Source organism: Paramisgurnus dabryanus, chromosome 22, assembly GCF_030506205.2.
Source record: "Paramisgurnus dabryanus chromosome 22, PD_genome_1.1, whole genome shotgun sequence".
Lineage (NCBI taxonomy): Eukaryota > Metazoa > Chordata > Actinopteri > Cypriniformes > Cobitidae > Paramisgurnus > Paramisgurnus dabryanus.
The window spans coordinates 19,934,241-19,957,261 of NC_133358.1; the positions used below are offsets into that span (position 1 = coordinate 19,934,241).

General features: G+C 37.6%; 1 protein-coding gene across 2 annotated transcripts in view; it reads right to left on the minus strand.

Moving 5' to 3' along the window:
* The window catches only part of oxsr1b (oxidative stress responsive kinase 1b), a 56,181-nt gene extending 34,089 nt beyond the window's left edge, over positions 1 to 22,092 (minus strand). The window contains exons 1-2 of one of the 2 annotated variants that reach the window (XM_065258112.1): positions 21,854 to 22,092; positions 7,829 to 7,941 (exon numbers count right to left, since the gene is read on the minus strand). In XM_065258112.1, coding sequence (XP_065114184.1) covers positions 7,829 to 7,941; positions 21,854 to 21,926 — 186 coding nt within the window. In that variant the 5' untranslated portion in view covers positions 21,927 to 22,092. The remainder of the gene's footprint in view (positions 1 to 7,828; positions 7,942 to 21,853) is intronic. The other variant, XM_065258113.1, reaches the window with a different exon arrangement.
* Between the last annotated feature and the right edge of the window lie 929 nt (positions 22,093 to 23,021).

Here is a 23,021-nt window from a genome sequence, read left to right on the forward strand (position 1 = left end):
AACCACAAACGTACAAAGAGTAAAAATAAATAACATCCATCCAGTGCAATAAACACCATGGAGTTTTTCTTATACTACCACATTGCCTTTTCCAAATAAGCAATGTGTATAAATAAATAGGTGTATGTTACTGTCAATGTGCATGAGTAAATAGATCATCCCTGTTTATTTGTCTTTTTTTAAGCTGAAGGAGAACTATTTCAGCTTGAGATTGACAGCTTAGATAATGTTGGTGTTGCAGATCCATCACTCTGGCATTTGACATTACAGTGCAATAAATGCCAGTTTCGTTTATCTGACAGCCCCGGTCTAAAGGCCCGTTCACACCAAAGAAGATAACTATGCAGTTAAATTTTAGAAGAACAGCACCATACACACACCACAGCTATATTAAGCTATACAGAAAAAATTATTGTTCGATCATTTTCAGAGCTTTTTTAAGACAGTCAATCAAAATGCATTTCAATTTAAAGGGCCAGCATATTTAAAAATAGACATGACAAACATTGCTACGAGGGATGTTCATTTTAGTTTATTTTCCCGACCGACAACGTGCAGCTTGTTAACCAAACAATAACCATTAACTGATAAGATTTTAATATTAAATTGTCATTGAGTAAAAATATAGTTGACGTTGTCTGTGACACATTTTATTTCATTTGAACGTGCAAACAGCAGCAACCAATCAACAACAGAACCAGGATACATACATAACATTTTTCACACAACATTACATTATCAAAGAGCACATGATCAGTCTGTCCGGACACGTGCGAGACAGACCGCTTCATCTTGCGCATGCGCGCACGTCTCCAAACCATACTCACAAATAATTTCTTATACAAATGATTAATTTACAAGACTGCCGCAATAATTAAATATGTATATGGTAGCCGCCACAGGACAAACATAAACCCCTTTCATACAGCACTTTGGTCCCAGAAAATACATGTAAAATTGGCAGACAAGCTTCTGGATGAACACAAACACGTCCCGTAAATGTTCTGGGATCACTCAAGGAAAGAGGACCTAGTTAAAATTGCCATAAGTTACAGGGAAAGCCCTCATTGTGAATGAGTCACAGAAACAATGCCGTTAGGGGCGTGTCGTAGTGAGGGCGCGCATGTCATAGGAACCTGAAGTTTTGTTTATGTAATAATGTTATAAGTAAGGAACAATTGATGACGGGCCATTGAATTATAAGAAAATAATGCACACCCAAGGTGCAATGAGGCACGACGCTTAATTCAAAGGACCGGAGTCAATTATTCCTCTTATACCATGGTTAACTCTTTCACCACCAGCGTTTTTAAAAAAAGTTGCCAGCCAGCGCCAGCGTTTTTCATGATTTTCCCCAAAGTTTAATGCCTTCCAGAAAATGTTCTTCTTTAAATATATAAACATACATATACCAAAAGAAAGAACAGACCCTCTGCTTTCAAACAAAAAAAAAAAACGTTTCATCCTACCTTTAGTGGTTCTTTTGCAATCAGCTTTTGAATATGGGTAGGTTTTTGCAAAAACACCATATTTTGAGCAAAAAGCAGAAATAATTCCATTTTTGTGACGGACTTTTCATAGAGATCCCATTCAGAGCGATCTTTAAACAGACACGGACATGCAGCCGCTTGCCATAGGGCAATACTATCGGGTTTAAAAAGTTGCGGAAGGGCGCCACCTGGTGGATAATAGCGGTATTGCGGAAAGACGGAAAATCTCGTCATTGGCGGGGAAGCGTTTTCTCTTAATTGACGAGATATCTCGTCAATGGCGGGGAAAGAGTTAATGCATACCCACGGAACATTTCTCAGCCAATCAGAATACAGCATTCAACAGACCTGTGGTATAATAAACAAAAATGCATGCGAGTGGTTTCTGGAGGGATATATAATGGATAATAAGCAAACTTCAGACGCTACGGAGAAAAAGAACTACCAAGTGCAGGGTGTCACGTGTTTTTCATGAATATTTACGGTATCTGTGTAAATGCGCATACAGATTCCAGGAAATAATTGGCATTGTGAATGAACCAAAAATCTTACAATCCCAGACGCATTTCCTGTGTATTTTCAGTAAAGTCTGTGTGAAAAGGGCTATATATACATACACATACAGTATGAATAAGAGGAAAAACATCAGGCTTAATATGGATTAAAACAACCCTTATCCACATACACAAGTTAGTAGCACAAAGCTGAGGCTTAGAATGGTCTTCAGCTGGTTGCCCAAGATTGCTCTAATATTAATAAGAATTAGGTCATACTCGTATTATGCGAGCTTTATATGTAAATGTCTAAATGCATTAATGTTTACTAACATTTTTTTACATGGAGTGAAGTACATCGTATTTGCACACAAAATATATTTGGTGAGGATGTGTGATCCTGTCTGTAAAAAATCATCTTAAGTAATTTTTAGTCATTTTCTATACAATCATCCTGGATCTCTTTAATATTGACTGAGTAAGGCCATGTCAAATATTGAAATCAATGTGAAATCAAACTTTGATGCTTCTAATCTCAAAATTTGATTATGAGGCTTAAGCCAGGATTTCACAGACAGGGTCACATACAAAGCCCACTGTGTGCCTGCTGTATGTTTCACTATAAACTATTCCAAGCATGGTTATGGCGTACTAAGAAATGCAACCATTTTGTAATGAACTAGACAACTTTGCTTCCGGTAAAATAAAAAAACATTCTCGGGTATTTAGATATAAGGCAGAGATAAAAAGTGATGGGGGAATTTGAATTCCTGACAAATAACCTGTATTTAAACTTTCTAAGAAAAGTCCTTGAATTAACCATCTGAACACATTTTCCACTAAACCCAAACATAAACATACACTTTTGGTCATCTAGACCAGTCAACATCATAGACTAGCGGTCTCGTGTCAAAACTGTGAGGAAACTTTCACCCCAACAGAGGGCCGTGGGGTGTCTCCCACCCCTTTGTCCCAAAGCTGGAATTTCTTCATTTATTCAGCATTAGTCTATGGGCCTGTCTGGGGATACACAAAAAACAATACTGCACAAGGCCAAGCCTTAGGCAGGATTTGGACGTTCATTGGCTAGTGTTCTCACATTAAAGGGGGCCGGAGGGGGGTCATCTCAGTTTGGCTGGACGTTATCTATCCGAGAGGGGTAAAACAATAGCCTGTGTGGGGTGGGTGACATCAACAGACCGTTCGCCACCCGACTTGTGTACTTTCAGAGGACAATGAGCAGGGAAACGACTCTGAGACTCTTTGTTTTCTGTTATGTCACAGTAAGCTAGTCACTATGCCTAGTGAAAAAAAAACGCTTTCCTTCTTCCTCAAGGCAAATTCCCACTGAAGCAAAAAACCTCTATAGCGTTATCTTTTTATGTCCACAGAAAACATTTCCATTCGATTTACATTGTCAAAGCAAGTAAAACTGACTGTTTGGATGAGCAGTTTGGTTGAGAAGTCACATTCTTTTGCATGAGCTACTACTAACCAAATATGCAATGACAACAAGTCATCATCATTAGTCCCTTTCACACATACAGTCTTTACTGGTAATTTACTGGTAAATTGCAGTTAACAGATCATGTGTGAACAGAACCTTTCCGGTAAATCAGTGCTCCCAATTTACCAGTAAGTCAGGTTGTAAGATTACCAGTAATTTACCGGTAAGCGCTATGTGTGAACGAAAAATATAGGATTACCGGCATTTTGAACGGACGACGTCAGACCGCGCTGACAGCTTCCGGCCAATCATAATGATTTAAAACAGATGACGCGTTTACGCCCAGATTGTTTACGGACGTTTCCACACATGCGGTGCTTGAAAGTCGAGCACACCTGAAGTTCACGTCCACATTTCTTCACCAAAGTTGTTTAAAACATCTTACCACCTACTTGTCGAATTGCCGACGTCCTTAGCACGCCCTATGTGAAGCCTAATGTGCAAAAAGTACTGTTTAAAACGCCATCGGTTTGACGTCGCCTCATGCAATGTTGTTTGGTCATGAGCAACTTCGCGACTGTCAGAGTTTACCACAGACGTGAAAACAACAAAATACGGACCGTGGATATGAACGACGTGGATTGTTTACAAATACAACACTGAGCTCGCCGCGCGCCACAGGTACTTCCGCTTTCTCAACGAATTTACCGGTATTTTGATACTGATGTGTGAATGATGTCTTACTGGTAAAAAGACGGAACGTCACTGCGTGTGTGAACAGCACATTTCTGTATTTACTGGTAAATTCATTCTGGTGAATTCATGGTAATTTACCAGTATTACTGTGTGAAAGAGGCTATTGTCTCAAATATAATAAAAATGCTTGTATACAACAATACATAGCAATAATCTGTGTATACGTATGTGACCGTGTCAGTGAAATCTAAGTTAAAGTCTCATAAGATAATTATGAGATTAAAAGCATAAAAGTTTGATTTTAACCATTTATTTCACTATGCTTTCAATATGTGACATGACCCTACTCAGTCAATATAAAGATATCAAGGTTATTTTTCACAGAATGATCTTTACATTATGTGGAAAACCCTAAATCACAAAAAATTACTTAAGCTGGGTTTTCACCGGCAGGGTCACATTTTCACATTACCCCCAAACCAACGTGCCAGGACTTACGACTTCATTAGCTTTAAAATCAGATAAAAATAGATCAGCAGGAAAAGTGGTTCACTAGAAGCAGCATCAGGTACAGTGCACATTTCAACACATCTAATTTGTCAAAGAGGAGGTATGCAGTACATTCATTACAAGTATTGACAGAGAATTGGCAGGCATTTGGGGTCATGTGATTTCAAGACGCCCTGGGAAGGTCTCGTCACGTCCCGCTAGAGTCAACGCTGCAGTGAAACACAGTGGCGCTACTATAGATTTAGCCTGACGTCATTGGCTGGATCTCAACTCGTGTTCCTCCCACTACAACACAATCCACACTCGTCCCATTCCCTTTCACAGCTACTTGGGCTGCTGCGGCATGTGTGCTATAGTTCAGTTAACTGGACAGATCACAGGCGAAATTGACCCACATCCCTGAGGAATTTCCTTTGCCATTAATGCAAAGTGTATGTAATGGTCGCCTGCCGCGCTCGCTCATTATTTAAGCAATCTGGCTTTAATTTAATGCCTCCTCTGCATTTAAGAGAACACTCAGCGGGTCATAAAGATGAAGAAAAACTGAAACTTTCCATGTGACCTCCGACTCGCCAAGAATTTGAAGCCGGGTTTCTTTCCGACTGTTGCACACCATGTTGTAAGATTTGAGTGGGTCTCTTTTTAAAGCCTACAATGGACTACACAACATCAATTGACTTATGTGACACTGCATGATGTGCATCTTAGCAAACAGTTTGGTCAGCTTCTCTGCTGATCGATCCCATCACGTTCTGACATCGTCAATGACACGTGAACGGAAATAATACTATGCAAACCTAAATAAAACAATTATGATATGTCATGGCTGGACAATCAAGGGGAATTTGTGGACATTTGTAGGCATTTCATAACATAAAGGGGAAACAATGAGATATTTATAATCGCAAATTAAGTGAAGATAACTTTTTTCCTTAAACACACACAAATGCATCCACCATTGGATGGCTCCCATGGGATTACCGTCAAACTAAAACTTCTAACTCCTCAATCCAAGACTGATGATTTTACCCAATGACTAAGAGCTGAAGTTTCCAAAATCTGTATTGGAAGGCAAACCCACTGCCAAAACACACTGTGTGCAGCACCAGGCTTAACTTTCACCTATTTCATTTCCGAGAGTTCACTTCAGTTCATCTGAACAACAGTCTTGTTTCTTCTTGCTCAAATAAGAGGGCATGCCTGTCAACTCCTCTGTGAGATACCTGCATGTGAGAAGCATTGAGTTCCTGGTAACCTCTTGCGGAGAGGCCTGTAAATAGGGAATATGAGCTTTCTCAGTGAACAAGAAATCAGCTCCCCCCGATCACGAGGAAACACAAGCGTGACCTTTTGAGCTCCTAGGGGAGTGGATAGATGAAGTTAATAAGCTGGGAAATGGAAAGGATTTATGTAAAAGGGATTTATGTATGGAAACTATACCTACAGGTTGACATTTAAACAATTAGCTGTTGTATTTCCAACTGGTCTTATGAAACTGTAAGAGAGACCATTTTTGCACTTCAATAACTGGGTCTAAAGGAATCGGTCCATTCAGATGTGTGACCCTAGACCACAAAACCAGTCGTAAGGGTCAATTTTTGAAGTTGAGATTTATACATCATACATCATAAATAAATAAGCTTTCCATTGATTAGGGCTCTGCAAAAACATCGATACGGCTAACTATCATGATCCTTTTTTTCCACGATAGTGTGACGATATTTCAATAAAAACAATTTCAAATTCAAATACTTATATCACTCACAACAGTGGTCTGGTCAGGATATTGTCATTTAAAAAGTGGAGTTGCAGCCCTCAACTGATGTTTATGTTGTCATTTTGTGTAGTGGCCACCAGTTGTGTGATTGCAGTACCAGTTTTAGCCACACGTTTTGTGATTGCAATACCAGTTTGGCCACAAACCTACATACTGTTCCTTTAAAAATCCAAATATTACAGCAACACATATTACTAATGAAAAGGTTTTAGTGGCCTATATTGATTGGCTTATCACTGCAATGATGTTGTTGACTGAAGGCGGGAAATTGTAAGTTTTTACATAAAAACTAAACTTGAATGGGAAATCCCCAGCTCAAAAGGCATGGGTTCAATTCTATGGAATACACATACTGATAAAATTTTGGATAAAAGTGTCTGCCAAATGCATTAATTTATGACATTATTAATTCAAAGTGATTAACTCAAAAAAGTAATAGGTTTGGAACAACAATATGCCTATGTGATGACATCATTTTTATTTTTGGGGGAACTGTTTATTTAAGTCTAATATTAATCAGAGTTTTATTTTTGCACACAGAGATGCATACTCTCAAAGGGGGGAATCCTAAATGAGATGTAAAACTCATGGCGTAAAACTGAAAACAAATAAAAAGAATCCCTTTGGCATAGTTAAAAATCTGGAAATTACAGAAACACGGTTACTGCCTTGCATGAATTAAGAGATATAAATGGTAGTTAAGCTTTTCAGAGCTTTTGCCAAATTGTTAAGTGCTCTTAACAGGGATGTACCATCTTAGTTTAGTTCTATAACTTTTACAAATGAGAAATTGATTTATAGACAAATAGCAAATGCAAGGGAGACAAAATGAGCAAATTCAACCAGCATGGTGTTGGTCTACTGCCAATAACCATGATGACTTAAATGCATACACATGCAGTCTTTAAAATGTTACCCAGCTGGGACCACAGCATACAGACTCCATACATTTAAATAGAAAGAGGGGTCTGTATCTCAATGGCAACACTTCTCCTAGCTCTTTTTTATACCATTAGTTACTATCAAATTACATATATGTTAAACTGCTGTGTTAACAACTACAGCGCTACTACAGAGTGATAAGATTTGGATAAACTGTAAATGTAAATGTACAACAGCAGCATTAAACAATGCCTCCACATCTATACGACAACAAAGCCTTAAAACACAAGTAAAAAAAGTGTCAAATTTTAAGAATGTGTACTTAAAACAAAAAGAGTCTGAAACGCTGATTCATGCTGATTCACAGTCACAGTCTACATACAGTAAATATCTGGGACATGTTAAGCCCATAGTGGAATGCAAGACTGTAAGTCGCTTTGGATAAAAGTGTCTGCCAAATGCATAATGCAATGAACCATACAAGATATGTGGTGTTTGTTTATGTGCTGCTCTGCAGTAATAGTTCTCATACCAGGAGCTCATCCATGCTGGTCTGGCATTTTTCCAGATTGATGCGTTTGATGGCGACCTTCTCTTTTCTGGGCGCACAGTAGGCAGCCTGAACCACAGCTGTAGCTCCACTTCCTGTAACACAGCAAGGAAGAATGTTAAACTCAAAGATTATTGGAAGATAAACGTGAAACGTTAGGGAGTGTTCCTGTAGCTCACTTGGTAGTGCACTGCATTAGCAACCCAAGGGTCATGGGTTTGATCCCAGACACTGATGAAGAAAATGTATAGCTTGAATGCGAAGGTTGAAAAGGGGCAGAAAGTTTCAGGGACATTTCCGGTAAATTTCCATGGGAACTTAATAAGTGAAAATTTGGAAATATTCCATTGATGAGCACAAGTGTCTTCTTTCAAAAACATAAAAAAATAGTAATGTGTCCAACCTTTTGGGTGGTATAGTAATTCTGCATGATAACAGAAAACTGGCTAGCAGAATGTAGAAGAAAAAGCATCACAGCTTGATCTAGCTACATGATAGCTAGACTCATAAATGTTCAATGAAATAGTGCCAGCTTACATTTAGATATCTGATTTACTGAATAGCTAGCAAGCTGTAAAAACCATTTTGGTATTTGCTTGTTAAACTATAATACCATAGAATGAATATATGTATTGAAGTTTTATCATCAAAACCTACTTGACTTGATGTAGTCCTTGGGATAAAAAAGCATTAAATCTTGTTGTTTTAAACAATATTATGCTGCAAGATTTCAGCAAGATTTTTTTCAAATTCCCATTTCATTCCCATTAATTCTTCTTAATTCCCGTTAATTCCGATGGAAAGTTTCCAGCCTTGAAAATACCTGGAATTTTGCAACCACATTGAATGCACTCTAATGCTGCGTTCAGACCAGCCACGGTAGAGGCGTCAAGCGCAAGTGATTTCAATGATAAGTCAATGTAAAGATGCGTTGACACGGGTCTGGAGGTCTAGGGGCACAGATGAGGCGTTTAGCGCGGTGCGGTAGATGCGATTCCGCCTCATCCGCGTGAACTAGACGTGAATGGCACGAATTGAGCTTTGCCGCGGGAAACGCGCGAGTTGAAAATTGTGAACAGGAGCTTGCTTTAGTAGTGACGTGATTACAGAAAGCAAGCGGAGTCGAAGAAGCCCCTCCAATGACGCGAATTTCCACGTGAATGTCTCGATAACTAGAATTTCACACGCGTCTTTCACACGTGAATGAAGCGAGTAAACTGAAAATGTTCAAGCGGCAAACTAGACGCGGCAGACGTGAATTTGACGCCTTAAACGCTGCTGATGTGAACAAACGGTAAGTCACTTTGAATGACGATATCTGCCAAATGCTTATACAGAATGGTAAAATATTAATGTAGTGTAATACTTTTGTTATGAACATAATATTAGGTTATGTTATGTATCAGTGATGGTCACAGGGGCTTGACTTTGGGTATTTATTCATACAAACTGTATTCAGTCCAATTCTGTTGTATGTACAGGATGATTCAATAGTTACACCTTCTATAAGAGAAAGTCTTTTCTGCCTGGGAAAGTTAAAGTTAATTCAAAACTGTTACAGCATCAATGGACATTCATTAAATCCTAACAGACTATAAGTCAAAGGATTTGCGCTATACTTGGCTTTCAACTTTACGGCTGAGGTTAATCCCCGGAGTGGTTTAATGAGGTCCTGCTCATGGCACCAAAGACCGAGACAGGAGAAAAAACAGAGAAGATACTTCTGAAGACAGTTCTTCTATTGACAACGCAAGGTCGTCCTGAATAATGAAAGGCAGACTTCACAAGGCCTAGAACCTAGTAAATCAGCGGGCACCTATGTTTGCACCCCGAGCTGAATATAAATGACATATTATTGAGCTAGTATGAGGTAGGAGGAGTTATTTTTAATCATTTCCTCAATCTTCATATGGCCTAAATTAATAATAACAAAGTCCTCTTTGTTTAGCGTTCCGATTACACTACTAGGGCATTGTGAAGGAGAAAAATATATAACAATTTGTATTTTTTATTAAAACTTCACTGATGAAAATGAAAATCTGTAGTGTGCTATTACAACAATATTTTTAGCATGCAATACTTTAACTTCAAATCGACAAAACACGTTTCAACACTCACTTTAGAAATACAATATGATATTCTTCAATAGGGGTGGGCGATATGACCAAAATCTTCTATCACGATAGGATTAATTTTATATCATGATAACGATATGTATCACGGTAGAGTTTTTTATGTTTTAATAAGGTTTAAATCTTTAATACCATAGAAATGTTCATAATTCTCACAAAAAACATATACAAGCATAGAAAGAAGATAAAAACAAACAAAACTCAAGCTCTCTGAAGATACACAGTCAATAAGAATGATAATAAATAATTATGCATGTATGTATAGGCCTATATATTTTTTTATTTAAGGTAGAAAAGTGATTTAATCAGGAGCAGTGAGAGATTTTTTTCTCAATGCTGTTTGATTAACACGAGTGACAGACAGGAGCAAAATTAGGTAACTTCCCCTTTAAGACCAAAGTCCGGATCCAATACACTGTTACACATGCGCTTTCTCTTTTAGCTGTTTACTTTCTCTTAAGACCTTACTGGTCGTGTTTATGATGATGCTTGCAAAGACGGGAATTTTGACGCATATGTGTATTTAAGGCCAATAAAGCGGGAAAAATGCTCACGAGCTTAATAAGCAGAGGTCGCGCGACTTGCGCGCTCCTCACAGACAGAAAGAGCAGCGGTTGCGCGACTTGTCCGCTCCTGACACACAGAAAGAAAGCACGCCTACAGATCTGTTGTCTGTGTTTCAATGGCTTAAAATAACTTGTTTTAAAACTGCAGTGCTTAAATACGTGTACAAACGTTACGTTTTCGCGACCACACGCACAGGAGCGTGACGTGGGCACGTAACCTCGATAGAAACGATAGTCCAAAATCTCTACCGGTTGACAAATTTCTACCGGTTAATTTTGTCTACCGGTTTATCGCCCACCCCTATTCTTCAACAATGACTGCAATTGTACTGTAACATTACACTGGCCAGGAAATTTTCCAGTAGTAATCCACAGCAGTGCCAATCCTGAATCCCAGTTGAATCTGATTTAAAGGGTTTTGCATTGAAATAGTAAAACTGAAGTGAGCAAATTTGGTATAACAATGTTATCATCTATTGGTGTGGACAGTAATATAGTTATTATTATAGTTATCGTTAGATAGATCTGTAGGGCTGGACCAGAAAATTCGAATATTCGAATATTCGTTCGGTGGGTTGACATTCGATTTTCAGTTTTGAGATTCGAATATATATATAAATATTTTTCAGCGTTAATGCAGAGCTTTTGCCAAGCAGGAAGTGCGCTTCACACTCCCGCTCTGTAGGTGGCGCAGAGAGACCAACATCCATAGCCAACAGCCATCAAACTCCACCAGTAGAAGAAGAGATCGCCTCGAACGGAAAGCGCGCTTCCTGCTTTGGCATTCACGCTAATAGTGTTGTAAATAACGTTCAGTTTCTTGCAAAAACTGATTGATTTGCTTCACAAGACGTCAATATGTCACACGGAGATATGGGGGATTACTTTTGTATTGGATATATATGCTTTAGCTTTTAAAGTGTGCGGATCGGTTGACTTGCATGACGGAGCACTGGGGTTTCTGCAAAATATCTTCATTATTGTTCTGATGAAAAAACATATTGGATGGTGTAAGTGTTATAATAAATAAACTTGATTTTGAAAGTATGCTACCATTTTATTACAGTTTGTTGAACTTCGTTCATTTATTTTCGTTGTTTTATTTAAATAGCCTACCCTACGTTGTCAGTAATTACTGTGCTGCTAATTTCTGATACGGGAATGTTTGTTTGTTAGACAAATGTTGTTAGAAAATAGGCTACCTTATTAAAAGTATTGGTCTTGTGTTTTGTTTCACTAATGCTGTTCTCGCATGACGCATGACAGGCACGCCGCTTCCGGCTTGTGCTGTTCTGTAGTATTTTTAAAGTTTATTAATTCTAGAAGTGTCACATGTCCATATTGCACGAAAAAAATGCACTACACTCCCTTGAGTTCCCAGCAACACATCCGCCACATAATAAAACTGTGGATAGACAGACACACACATACACACACACACACAGATTCCTGCCTTTATTAAAGAGAAAAAAATATGTTCAGCCCCTCCTTCCGAAGCTTCGAATATTCGATTTTATTTCTACTAGAGCTTCGAAGCTCAAAAAATGGTATTCGGAACAGCCCTATAGATCTGAAAGGGGATGAAGACGTCACAAGAAACCTCTATAGAGCCACATAAGTAGATACACCCTTTTATCTGTTAAATCAGACTTTGATATCCAATTTGCCCACTTGATTATATTTTTGATACATAAATAAGGTAAAAGTGAACTATAAATATCATAACTAATGTCTCACCACTTTCAACTCTCTTTTGTTCCCAATATAAACATCAAATATATCACACATGAGGAAATAATAAAGACAGCAAATGCTGCCTAGCAACCCCGATAACAAAGATAAATAATTAGGTCATATCTAAACATAACAACATATTGATAACAGCCAGTGTGAATATCAAAACGTCCTTTCTTTCGGTCCCTTGGCTTCTCATATTGGGGTTCTCAAGTTTTTAGGAGAACCAACAGAACACATGTTTTGCAAGTCCATCGATGGCAAAATCATCTTTTCATTTATATATGATTATTATTTCAGAAGACATTTGTTTGCTTTCATTATTTAGGGGGATTTTCACTGTTGGGTGCTGTTTCACAGCAATAAGATTTTATGGAGGCCTGGCAAGACGGCTAGTTTCTGACTCTAATAATTAAATATGAGATACCCAGGTTAGAGCTTCAGGGAAAATATTTAATGAAAACCAATAGATGATTGCTATTTGGTTGCATTTAGTTTGTGGGTTTACCACAAAAGAAAAAAAACAATCCTGAAGAATTTTTTATTTATTTTTTCCATCAGTCAATGTTTACCAGAAAATGAGCAGACCATGATCCAACCAGATGTGTCTGTACACTAAAAAATACTTAATCTTCTCTCATCCAAAGTTCATGGAAATCTAAATAACGATTAACTAATTCCTCCATCCAACTTCATGACTCTCATTAAATATTACTGTATTAACCTAATTAAGGAGTTACAACCAAATAAGACTACCTATGATTTCTAGTAGTTTTTTTGTAAGATTTGTTTGTAAAAATACTTAAAGGTCTAATCCTTGATTATCTAAACCCTGTCCAGGAAACCTGACCAATATTAAAAGTCAAATAAGTAAAAATAATAGATGCCTCAGAGACGCGTTTAAGTCCAAAGGCTTTTATACCGTTGATGGGCTATTAAAATTGTAGAAATGTACCAGGTTTATACAAAACACAATTTTATGATGTTAAATGTGTCAGTTTACAAAGAAAAGCTATTACTTTAAACATAAAATGTTACTCATGTGTGTTGTTAATTTACCTCATGGGTCCAAACTGCATCCAAATGAGATGGCGCAAGCTTTTGTACTCGTGCATTGCACGCGCAATCTTGGATTTTTTTCTAGTAATGTTGTATTTTGAAAGACGAATACAATGCGAGCCCACAAAAAAAAAAAAGTGTGCGACTGTGATTTTACCGCTCATTTGCACGACATCTATGCAGCCCACGTGAACTTGAAGCCGAACACGGATTCAACCACAAGACGGTGCAGAGTCATTACATTGTATAGGTGAGAGATAGAAAGAGTGGGAGAACTTATAAACTAACACCATTGTCACATATAGAAAGGTATAAGAAAGGTATAAGAATAAAGGTATCAAGTGCCCAGATCAAGAAATCTGGATAGAAGACAAGAAATGAATGTGATGTACCATCATAGGATTCGCAAGCAATACATCCATTATCGGAGAATCGACCTACCGTGAGTCATGTATCGTCTATCAAATCCTATCGTGAGGTGACCCCTGATAATAACCCAGCATTTTTTAGAGAGCAGCTTTATTAACTCTTTCCCTGCCAATGACAAGTTTTTTTCCAGCAATCCGTATTTCCACTATTATCCACCAGGTGGATCTTATCCATCTTATGAATCATAAAAAATGCTAACGCTGGCTGGCAACTTAAAAAAAAAAACCCGCTGGCAGGGAAAGAGTTAAACGGCCTGTGAAACCCCGGCCAAGAAACAGCCACAAGCACTAAGCCCCTATACATATGCAAATTATAATCAACCAGCCATAACAGGACAAAGTGTGAAATTTGCGGTAAATGACCAGCTAGGCCTCCTCAAAACCATCATCTGAAACAGGTCTGGGTTCCCTCTCAGAGCAGTGTAAATTCACTCTGTCAGGCATAGCGCTTTTTTCCTCACATCAAGAGCTCTTTATTACATTTCCTGGAACTGAATTCTTCACACTATTCTGCTCCACACCGAGACATATCACACTTAGACCTAACCACCCATTGGCCATTAACATTTTCTCCAGCCTGTGGCCAATGACCATACGGTTACAACATAGATAAAGAATAGCTCAAGTCAACCTGGGTAAATATATTGGCCTGATATATCCCTAGTAAAAACCTTTTCTCTTTCACTGTAGAGTCAATATTATAACGTATCTAAACCGTGTGATCGAGTGGTACGTTTCCCATACAATTAAATGTTTCCACAGACCAGTGAACCAGAGCAAAAGTGAAATAAACTCTCAGATGAAACTCAGAGGTGGAAAGATCAGACAGTATTGGTGCGGTCTCAGATTACCCTGGGATGTAACCAAAACAAGGATTTTGCTGAGTAGGCTCCAAACCACACAGCGAACGTCCCGGCGGAGAGTGAAATAACAGAATCGCCTGAAAATCTCTTTCTGTGCAATCCATAATAACAGGTTGAATCTGACAGACCCATCTGTGGCATTGATCGAGGAAAACTTTGATTTATTGCAACTTCATTCACAATTTTAAATTTTACAATTTGGTACCACTGTGTACCTTTAAGGTATTAATATGCTCTCTTTGCTACCAATATGTACCTCTGAGGTCCATAAAGTGCAAAAGTGCCCACCCTAGTGACAGCTATGGATAATTTTTAGTGGGACACTCCACTTTTTTTTTAAACTATGCTCATTTTCCAGCTCCCCTAGAGTTAAAAATTTCATTTTTTTTTTGCTGTTTTAGAATCCATTCAGCTGATCTCCGGGTCTGGCGGAACCACTTTTAGCATAGCTTAGCACAATTCATTGAATCTGATTAGACCATTAGCATCGCCCCAAAAAAATGACCAAAGAGTTTCAATATTTTTCCTATTTAAAACTTGACTCTTCTGTAGTAACATCGTGTACTAAGACCGACAGAAAATTAAAAGTTGCGATTTTCTAGGGCGATATGGTTAGGAACTATACACAGCAAAATCACCAGTGTTAAATGTACACTCCTGGGGTATATATGGGTACCACCAAATCTCATTCTGACGTAATAATCAAGAACTTTGCTGCCGTAACATGGCTGCAAGAGGCGCAATGATATTATGCAACGCCTGAAAATAGTCCCCTGCTATTATAAGTCACCAGTACGCAATATCACTACGCCTGCTGCAGCCATGTTACAGCAGCAAAGTCCTTGATTATTACGCCAGAATGAGAGTATAGTTCCTAGCCATATCTGCCTAGAAAATCACAACTTTTAATTTTCCGTCAGTCTTAGTACACGATGTAACTACAGAACAGTCAAGTTTTAAATAGGAAAAATAATGAAACCCTTTGGTTATTTTATTGGCGTGATGCTCAGAGATCAGCTGAATGGATTCCAAAACTGTAAAAATCAAATGTTTAACTCTAGGGGAGCTGGAAAATGAGCATATTTTCAAAAAAAGTTGAGTGTCCTTTTAATGACAGTGTAGAGAAATGGGACACGAAACATAACTGCAGATGGTACTGCCTAAAGCTAAATGATGCGTTGACTCCATAGAAACAAAACAATTCAGCGATGGCTGAAAAGAGCCTGGTATTTGCAAGCATTTGACTAACACGTTCTTAGTTCATGTACTAGAAAATGTTAAAGATGCATTTTTCTTGTGTCACTGTCAGCTCAGTGGAAATTTCAACACTGGTATCTGAGCAGTTCCTGTTTTAGACAAACCACCTGACTGCCATCTAATCCCTGTTGATAGGAAAAAGAGAAATAGAAAGCAATGCGGGAAAGATTTATGCGCCAAAGTTTAATACGTAGGATTATGGGATTGTTTAAATCCCCAACACCATGTATAAGCAAACGCAGTTATGACATTAGTTTTACAAGCACTAGTAAAAACATTTTTATTAGCTACTATAGGCTGATCTATGCTTATAAAACTGTCCTGTGAATGTAAATCAAGGCTTTGACTTGGTCAATTCATGAAGCAGGATATTTAGGACTGAAGCTATTTTGATAGCTCTAATCGGTGCGTTACTGATATATGATTAACACTTTAACCTCCGTTTACTAAAATATCTAAAAGGGTTCCCACACCTTAGTTAACTTCAAATTCAAGGACCTTTCAAGGACTTTCCAGGTCCAATAACCCCAAATTCAAGGACTAAATGTGGGGACACATTTCAAGTGAGAGCAAGGTTAAATTGTGTTACTTTTTAAGATACATTGTTACAATTCCCTTTCGAGGGAACTCGCGCTGCGTCGCCACTTTGGGGCCCCTCCAAGGGTAAGTGCGTCTGAATGTCAATATCAAATTCAACCAATGGTGAAACTTAACAAAGACAGGGTGACGCGGGAGCCAGGAAGTAGATCGCTACCTGAAATATTGCCAAACACGGAGTTACAGGGACACAGAAAGTATGGCAAGGGAGACGCAGCGTCTCATTCCCTTCTCAGGGAACAACAGTTACATACGTAACCAGAGACGTTTTCATGTGTCAAACACAACTATGCAAAAAAGCATTTTGGTATGAATCAACATTTGCATACAGAAGATATAAGCATTTAAAGCGAAGAGTTCAGCACATGTGCTTAAAAAGTCTAGAATTTTATGGCATTAGCCTACACTACACAGATAAAACTTCTTGCCTAAAATAGATTCAAGCACTTTCATTGTATCTATGCATGTATATTTTCAAAAACTTCCCAGGGCCTTATATTTTTTCCCCAGATTCACAACCTTTCAAGGATTTGAATCTAATTTGATCTCATATTATTTGTTATTTTGAGCATTATTTTTGAGTTTCTTGTTTTAAAGGGATAGTTCACCCAAATATGAAAATATTGTCATTATTTACTCACCCTAAAGTTATTACAAACCAATATGAATTTCTTTGTTCTGCTGAACACAAAGGAAAATATTTCGACCAATGTTTGTAACCAAACTGACTTGCCCTTCATGTTTTTTTTTCTACTATGGAAGTCAAAGGTGCAAAATACCTTCCTTTGTGTTCAGAACAAAGAAATGTATACAGGTTTGAAGGAAAGTAAATGATGACAGTATTTCATTTTGGGGTTGATTATTCCTTTACGCGAATTGAACAACCCCACATAAGGCTTTACGCTTTCATGCGAAATACACGAAGCTGCCTATAAAGTTTGCATGCGACGTTTCTGTTTGCTACATAGCGGACACTTATTCAAAGTAGCTTGAATTGAACAGCAGCCCTCACGGAGCCACCGATTATTTAGCTGAAAGGATTACAGTACGATTACAGCTTTCCAATTCCCGAATCACCTATGTTCTGGATCAAACCCACAACCTTTTATTTAGCAGCCACATGGATCGCAACAGTTGACAAGTTATGCATGATGTTGAAAAAACCAATTCAGTTGCATTTTGGCTTCGGAAAAAAAAACATATTTAACTAGAAATTTGATGAAATATTGATCGAATAAGGCCTGGAACATCATGTACAAGCAAATTAAAGTGTAGTTACTTTACAGAATGTGAAGTAAACACAGAAGATTAGATGTCCAAAACTGCAGCGGGTCTATAATCAAACTCAGACCTAGTCTAAACTCCTGTTTTGGCATGTCACATCACATGCCAGGTTTCTTACTGAGATGCAATTATAGGTGCACGCTAGAGGGGATAAACTATCCACACAGGGAGATATACAAAGAGTGCATCCAGGAATTTGAGTGTAATATCGAAATCTTTCAAGGAATTTGAGAGGTTTCAATAACGGAGTAGAAACGATGTAGGTTGGTACTTAACAAAGAGTTACAAAAAGGCTTTATACCCGTTTAAAGTAGAGACTAATTATAAAAGGCCACACTTAATTGAAGTAAAGAAATCAAAGTCATTTCAACCAGGTTAAACAAATATTGATAAGAACGATGATATTGTTTCATGACATATCGAAATGTTTAAGGTGTGGGATACTTTTGAGTGGATGAGTCAAAGGCGGCATAACAGCTGAAAGGCAACAGTAAGACAGGTTTGACCAGTGTCTCTCTCTCGCTCGCTCTCTCTCTCTCACACACACAATCTCTCTCTAACATTTACACACTTTAAGCAATAACCACTTACATTCAAATCGTTGTTTACCTGCATGAATGTCTTAATTTTACTCATTTGTTGATATTAGGCAACAGCAATTTGTTTCCAGGAACCACTGTAACTTTAACTTCAACTACGTAGAATATTTCTACTCTCATTTTAAACTTAAAATAATGAATAGTTCTTGTGGCAGGCCCTTAAAAACAAGTAAACCCTCACTTTAACATGAAACAAGTACAAAGTTGTGTTTCAGTATCCTCCCATTGGGGTCTAAAGACCTGGAAATAAGTATGTAAGGCATCTGATGAGATTTCCAGCACTCCTGCAGCTGAGCACGGAAGCAATAGCATGCTTAAACCCTGGGATGTAACAAGATTAAATCAACCAGTAACCAAAACAATACCGACAATAAAGCTCTTCGAGAATGAAGGGAACACATGGGCGCAGAAATTGCCAACGAAGCAGATTTTTGATAACCCCTATAGTGCAGCTATATTGAATGGTTGTAAAACCAACAGGGTCGTGGATCATCAAAACGAATTATAGCATATTACACAGTTTTTATTGCCACACCAATGGTACAGTTGGGAAATGTAGGGTATTTTAAGCAGAATGTTTCTAATAGTTCCTCGGTCAGGGACACCAACATTATTCAGCAATGTTAAGTGAAGACAGTCAGACAGATTTGAAAATGACAAATAGATTTTAATTTCCGGATTAAAGGAATAGTCCATTTTCCTAAAAGAAAAATCTAGATAATTTACTCATCACCATGTCATCCAAAATGTTGATGTCTTTCTTTGTTCAGTCGAGAAGAAGTTATGTTTTTTGAGGAAAACATTGCAGGATTTTTCTCATTTTAATGGACTTTAATAGAGCCCAACATTTAATACTTAACTCAACACTTAACGGAGTTTCAAAGGACTCTAAACGATCCCAAACGAGGCATAAGGGTCTTATCTAGCAATACAATTGTCATTTTTGACAAGAAAAAAAAAAATATGTACGTTTAAACCACAACGTTTTGTCTAGGTCCGGTCCAGCGTGACCTAATGTAAATGCGTAGTGACTTAGGGAGGTCACGTGTTACATATATAAAACGCACATTTGCGGACCATTGTAAACAATAAACTGACACAAAGACATTAATAAGTATCAGTTGACATACAACAACGTAGGAATGGTCCTCTTTCAACACACTTGAAAGTGTTGAGTTAAGTATTAAATGTTGGGCTCTATTAAAGTCCATTAAAATGAGAAAAATCCTGCAATGTTTTCCCTCAAAAAACATAATTTCTTCTGGACTGAACAAAGAAAGACATCAACATTTTGGATGACATGGTGGTGAGTAAATTATCTGGATTTTTCTTTTAAGAAAATTGACTATTCCTTTAATTAATTGTTTAAAGTCATTTATGCGGCACACTAATGGCGCTTTTCCATTGCATAGTACCCCACGGTTTAGTTTAGTTTGGGTCGGGTCAGCTTACTTTTGGGAGCTTTTCCATTGGGTGCAGTACGTAGTACCCGATACTTTTTTTCGTACCACCTCGGTTGGGGTTCCAAGCGACCCGAGCTGATACCAAACGTGACGCGAAAACACTGTAGATCACTGATTGGTCTGAGAGAATCGTCACGTCATCGCTATAATGTAAATATTAGCTTTAGCTTACTGCTAGCTTGCTCTGTCTCAAGCAAACATGTTGTTATCTGTGTTCTGCTATAAGTTTCCAAACACCCTTTTAGCAATGAAAAACATCTGCAGGTTGAGAATCCGGGACACCATAACAGTTTTTTCCAGACTTGCAGTTTGTGGCGGCACATTCGCGACGTGCACGTCCGCATTATATATGCTTAAATGCAACTTGAATGAGGCTCAGCGGAGCGCCGTCGACTGACGCCACGGGTCGGGTGTTTGAACAGAAACTGTCATGTGAGACAGAGGTAGTTATAAACGCGATGTGCAAACATCAATTTGTGGTGGCCAATTTTAATTTTGTGGCAGACTGAGAAATAAATGAATGTATGGGAATGTACAGCAACGCTCTCACTTGTATGATGTCACAGCAGTAGGCAGCGTAAATTTAACGACACGCCTATAATCCCTCCCACTCCGAAGTGATACTAAACTCGATGGAAAAGCTAACCACGCCAAAGTGAGGTGAGCTGACCCGACCCAAACTAAACTAAACTGTGGGGTACTATGCAATGGAAAAGCACCATAAATTGCAAGCATGTAGTCCCGCCCCAGACCAACGCCATTGGCCGAGAGCCTCTAGCGTTATGGATGTGATATTTTCAGTCAAAAATTAAAATGTTATTTTCTCAGAGAACGCATTTATTGTTACCAATATATTGAATCATCTGTTTCTATTTTATGAGCCCAGGCATCAGTTTTTAGGAGACAACATACTTTGTAGGAATTCTGTGAATTAAAATACACAAACCAGAAGCAATAATTGCCAAAAAAGGGAAAATAATTGTATTAAATTTTTGTGCTCACATTTAAGACTTTTTTGTAATTGATGTAAAAATTCTGAAACCTGCGCTTAACTAATCATAAAAATTACTTTAAAATGTTTTAAAAACTATGTTAACGTTGACCTCAACATTCATAGACCGAAAGAAGTTTGTGGGTTATGACATCACACACTGTACCGTGTATGGGTCTTTGTGCCCCACAATGAAAATGGGGTCTGCATGGGTCTGACATATGATTCTGTTCTAAAATAAGCACATGTTCTCAATCCATAATCATCTGTGAAGTAAACACATATGAAGTAATACTGTAAAAGGGGGTGATACTTTCATAATACGATGTTAACTAATATTTAAAAGACACAGTAGACACATATACACACTGTATTGTGTATCACCCCAACATGTTTTATGTTAATCAGCTAGGGTTAATACATAAATTCGTTTAAAAAAAAAACTTAAATTAGATTAATAATAAAGACCATAAAAGAAGGGGACTGAAGAAGGGGAGCGTCAATGCACGTGCTCGGTCTTATCAGCAGAATGAAAGGCGTTGTCGCGCGCAGGGTAATTGAGCTGTAAGATTTCTGACAACTGTCTCAAAATGTTACCCAACCATGTCAGCCAACTATGCACGTGTGTGTCTTTAAACCTCACCCTGCACTTGCTAAAATTTACTTAGGGGGCGAAATAGTTAACTAAGTTGAAATTGGTATACGTGACAAGCTTGACAACTCAAGTGGAGATTATAAGTACTTTACAGGCACCTATTAAACTTATTTTGAGGATTACACGACCAAGTGTCGAGCTTTTAGACTTATTGAGCTTTGAAATCCACTACCACGCGCTCGTTATAACTATATGCTTATGTGTCCAATAAATACCCATGTTCATCATTTAATCGCTGCTATACATATATAACGTTACTGTTAGCTCCCAATTTACCAACCACAGCTAGTTTCACGCGTCACTTTTTAAATAAATTACACTCGTTTCTAAATGCATACAATGCCGTACATTTATGGCTATCATATCAAGAAACACTTACCGATAACCTCCTGCAGCTCATAGTCATCCTTGTTGATGGACCAAGGTAGCACAGAGTTCACGTCCTCCGACATGTCTTAGAATTGCGTACCTTTATGTGGATCCTGCTGAATCCAAACACTACAGTCTGGTGCTTACAGTATAAATGATATTCCAGTCCGCAAAACTAGCATTACACCTTCTCTCCGCGATTATCTTCAGCCTTTTCTATCATTCCCAAAGTTTGCCACCAGCGCCCGAAAGCCCCGCCCACCGCATTCCTGCACTGCACACTAACGGTCGCGATAAGCGGCCATCTTGGGTGTGTAATTATCACAATATTTACTATGCTGCTAACCATAGCTTCCACTTAAATATCTTACTTATTTCAGTTAATGGGTATATAGTAAAACTGTTAATATATATATATATATATATATATATATATATATATATATATATATATATATATATATATATATATATATATATATATATATATATATATATATATATTATTCTTTTAAATAACAGAACTCTGATATGGACTATTTGAGGAAAGCCCATATTGATCAGCTATATGAGTAGCAATAAAATGAATATTAACCACAATATTTTTATATAATATATTGAAACAAATAACAAAGTAGTCAAAACAAATGCAAACTTTTTATCACTTCAAATCAGGATATTAAAAATGTAGGGCCGTACAATACAAATTCTGGATTCTTGTGTTGCCATCTTGTGGAATAAAAAGTACATTACAACTAGTACTTTTATTATCACAAAGTATTGTTTCATGCCTCAAATATATTGTCTATCTATTTTTAGAAATGTTGAGATATAAATTTAACATTGATCACCATAATTTCTGTGATTTTGAAATTGAAACAACATTACAATTGTTCTAATATATCAGTTTTCTAAAAATTATATACTTTTTGGTACACTACTGAAAGATAAACACATTCAATTTCTATTAAAGAGATAGTTCACTTTAAAATGAAAATTCTGTCATCATTTACTTATCCTCATGTTGTTCTAAACCTGTATGCACAGGTTTCTGATGAACACAAAAGAAGATATTTTGAGAAATGATGGTAAACACACACAGAAAGTGACATTTGACTTCCATAGTAGGAAAAAAAATATTTTGAAAGTATTGTGATAAATGATGAAGAAAATATTTT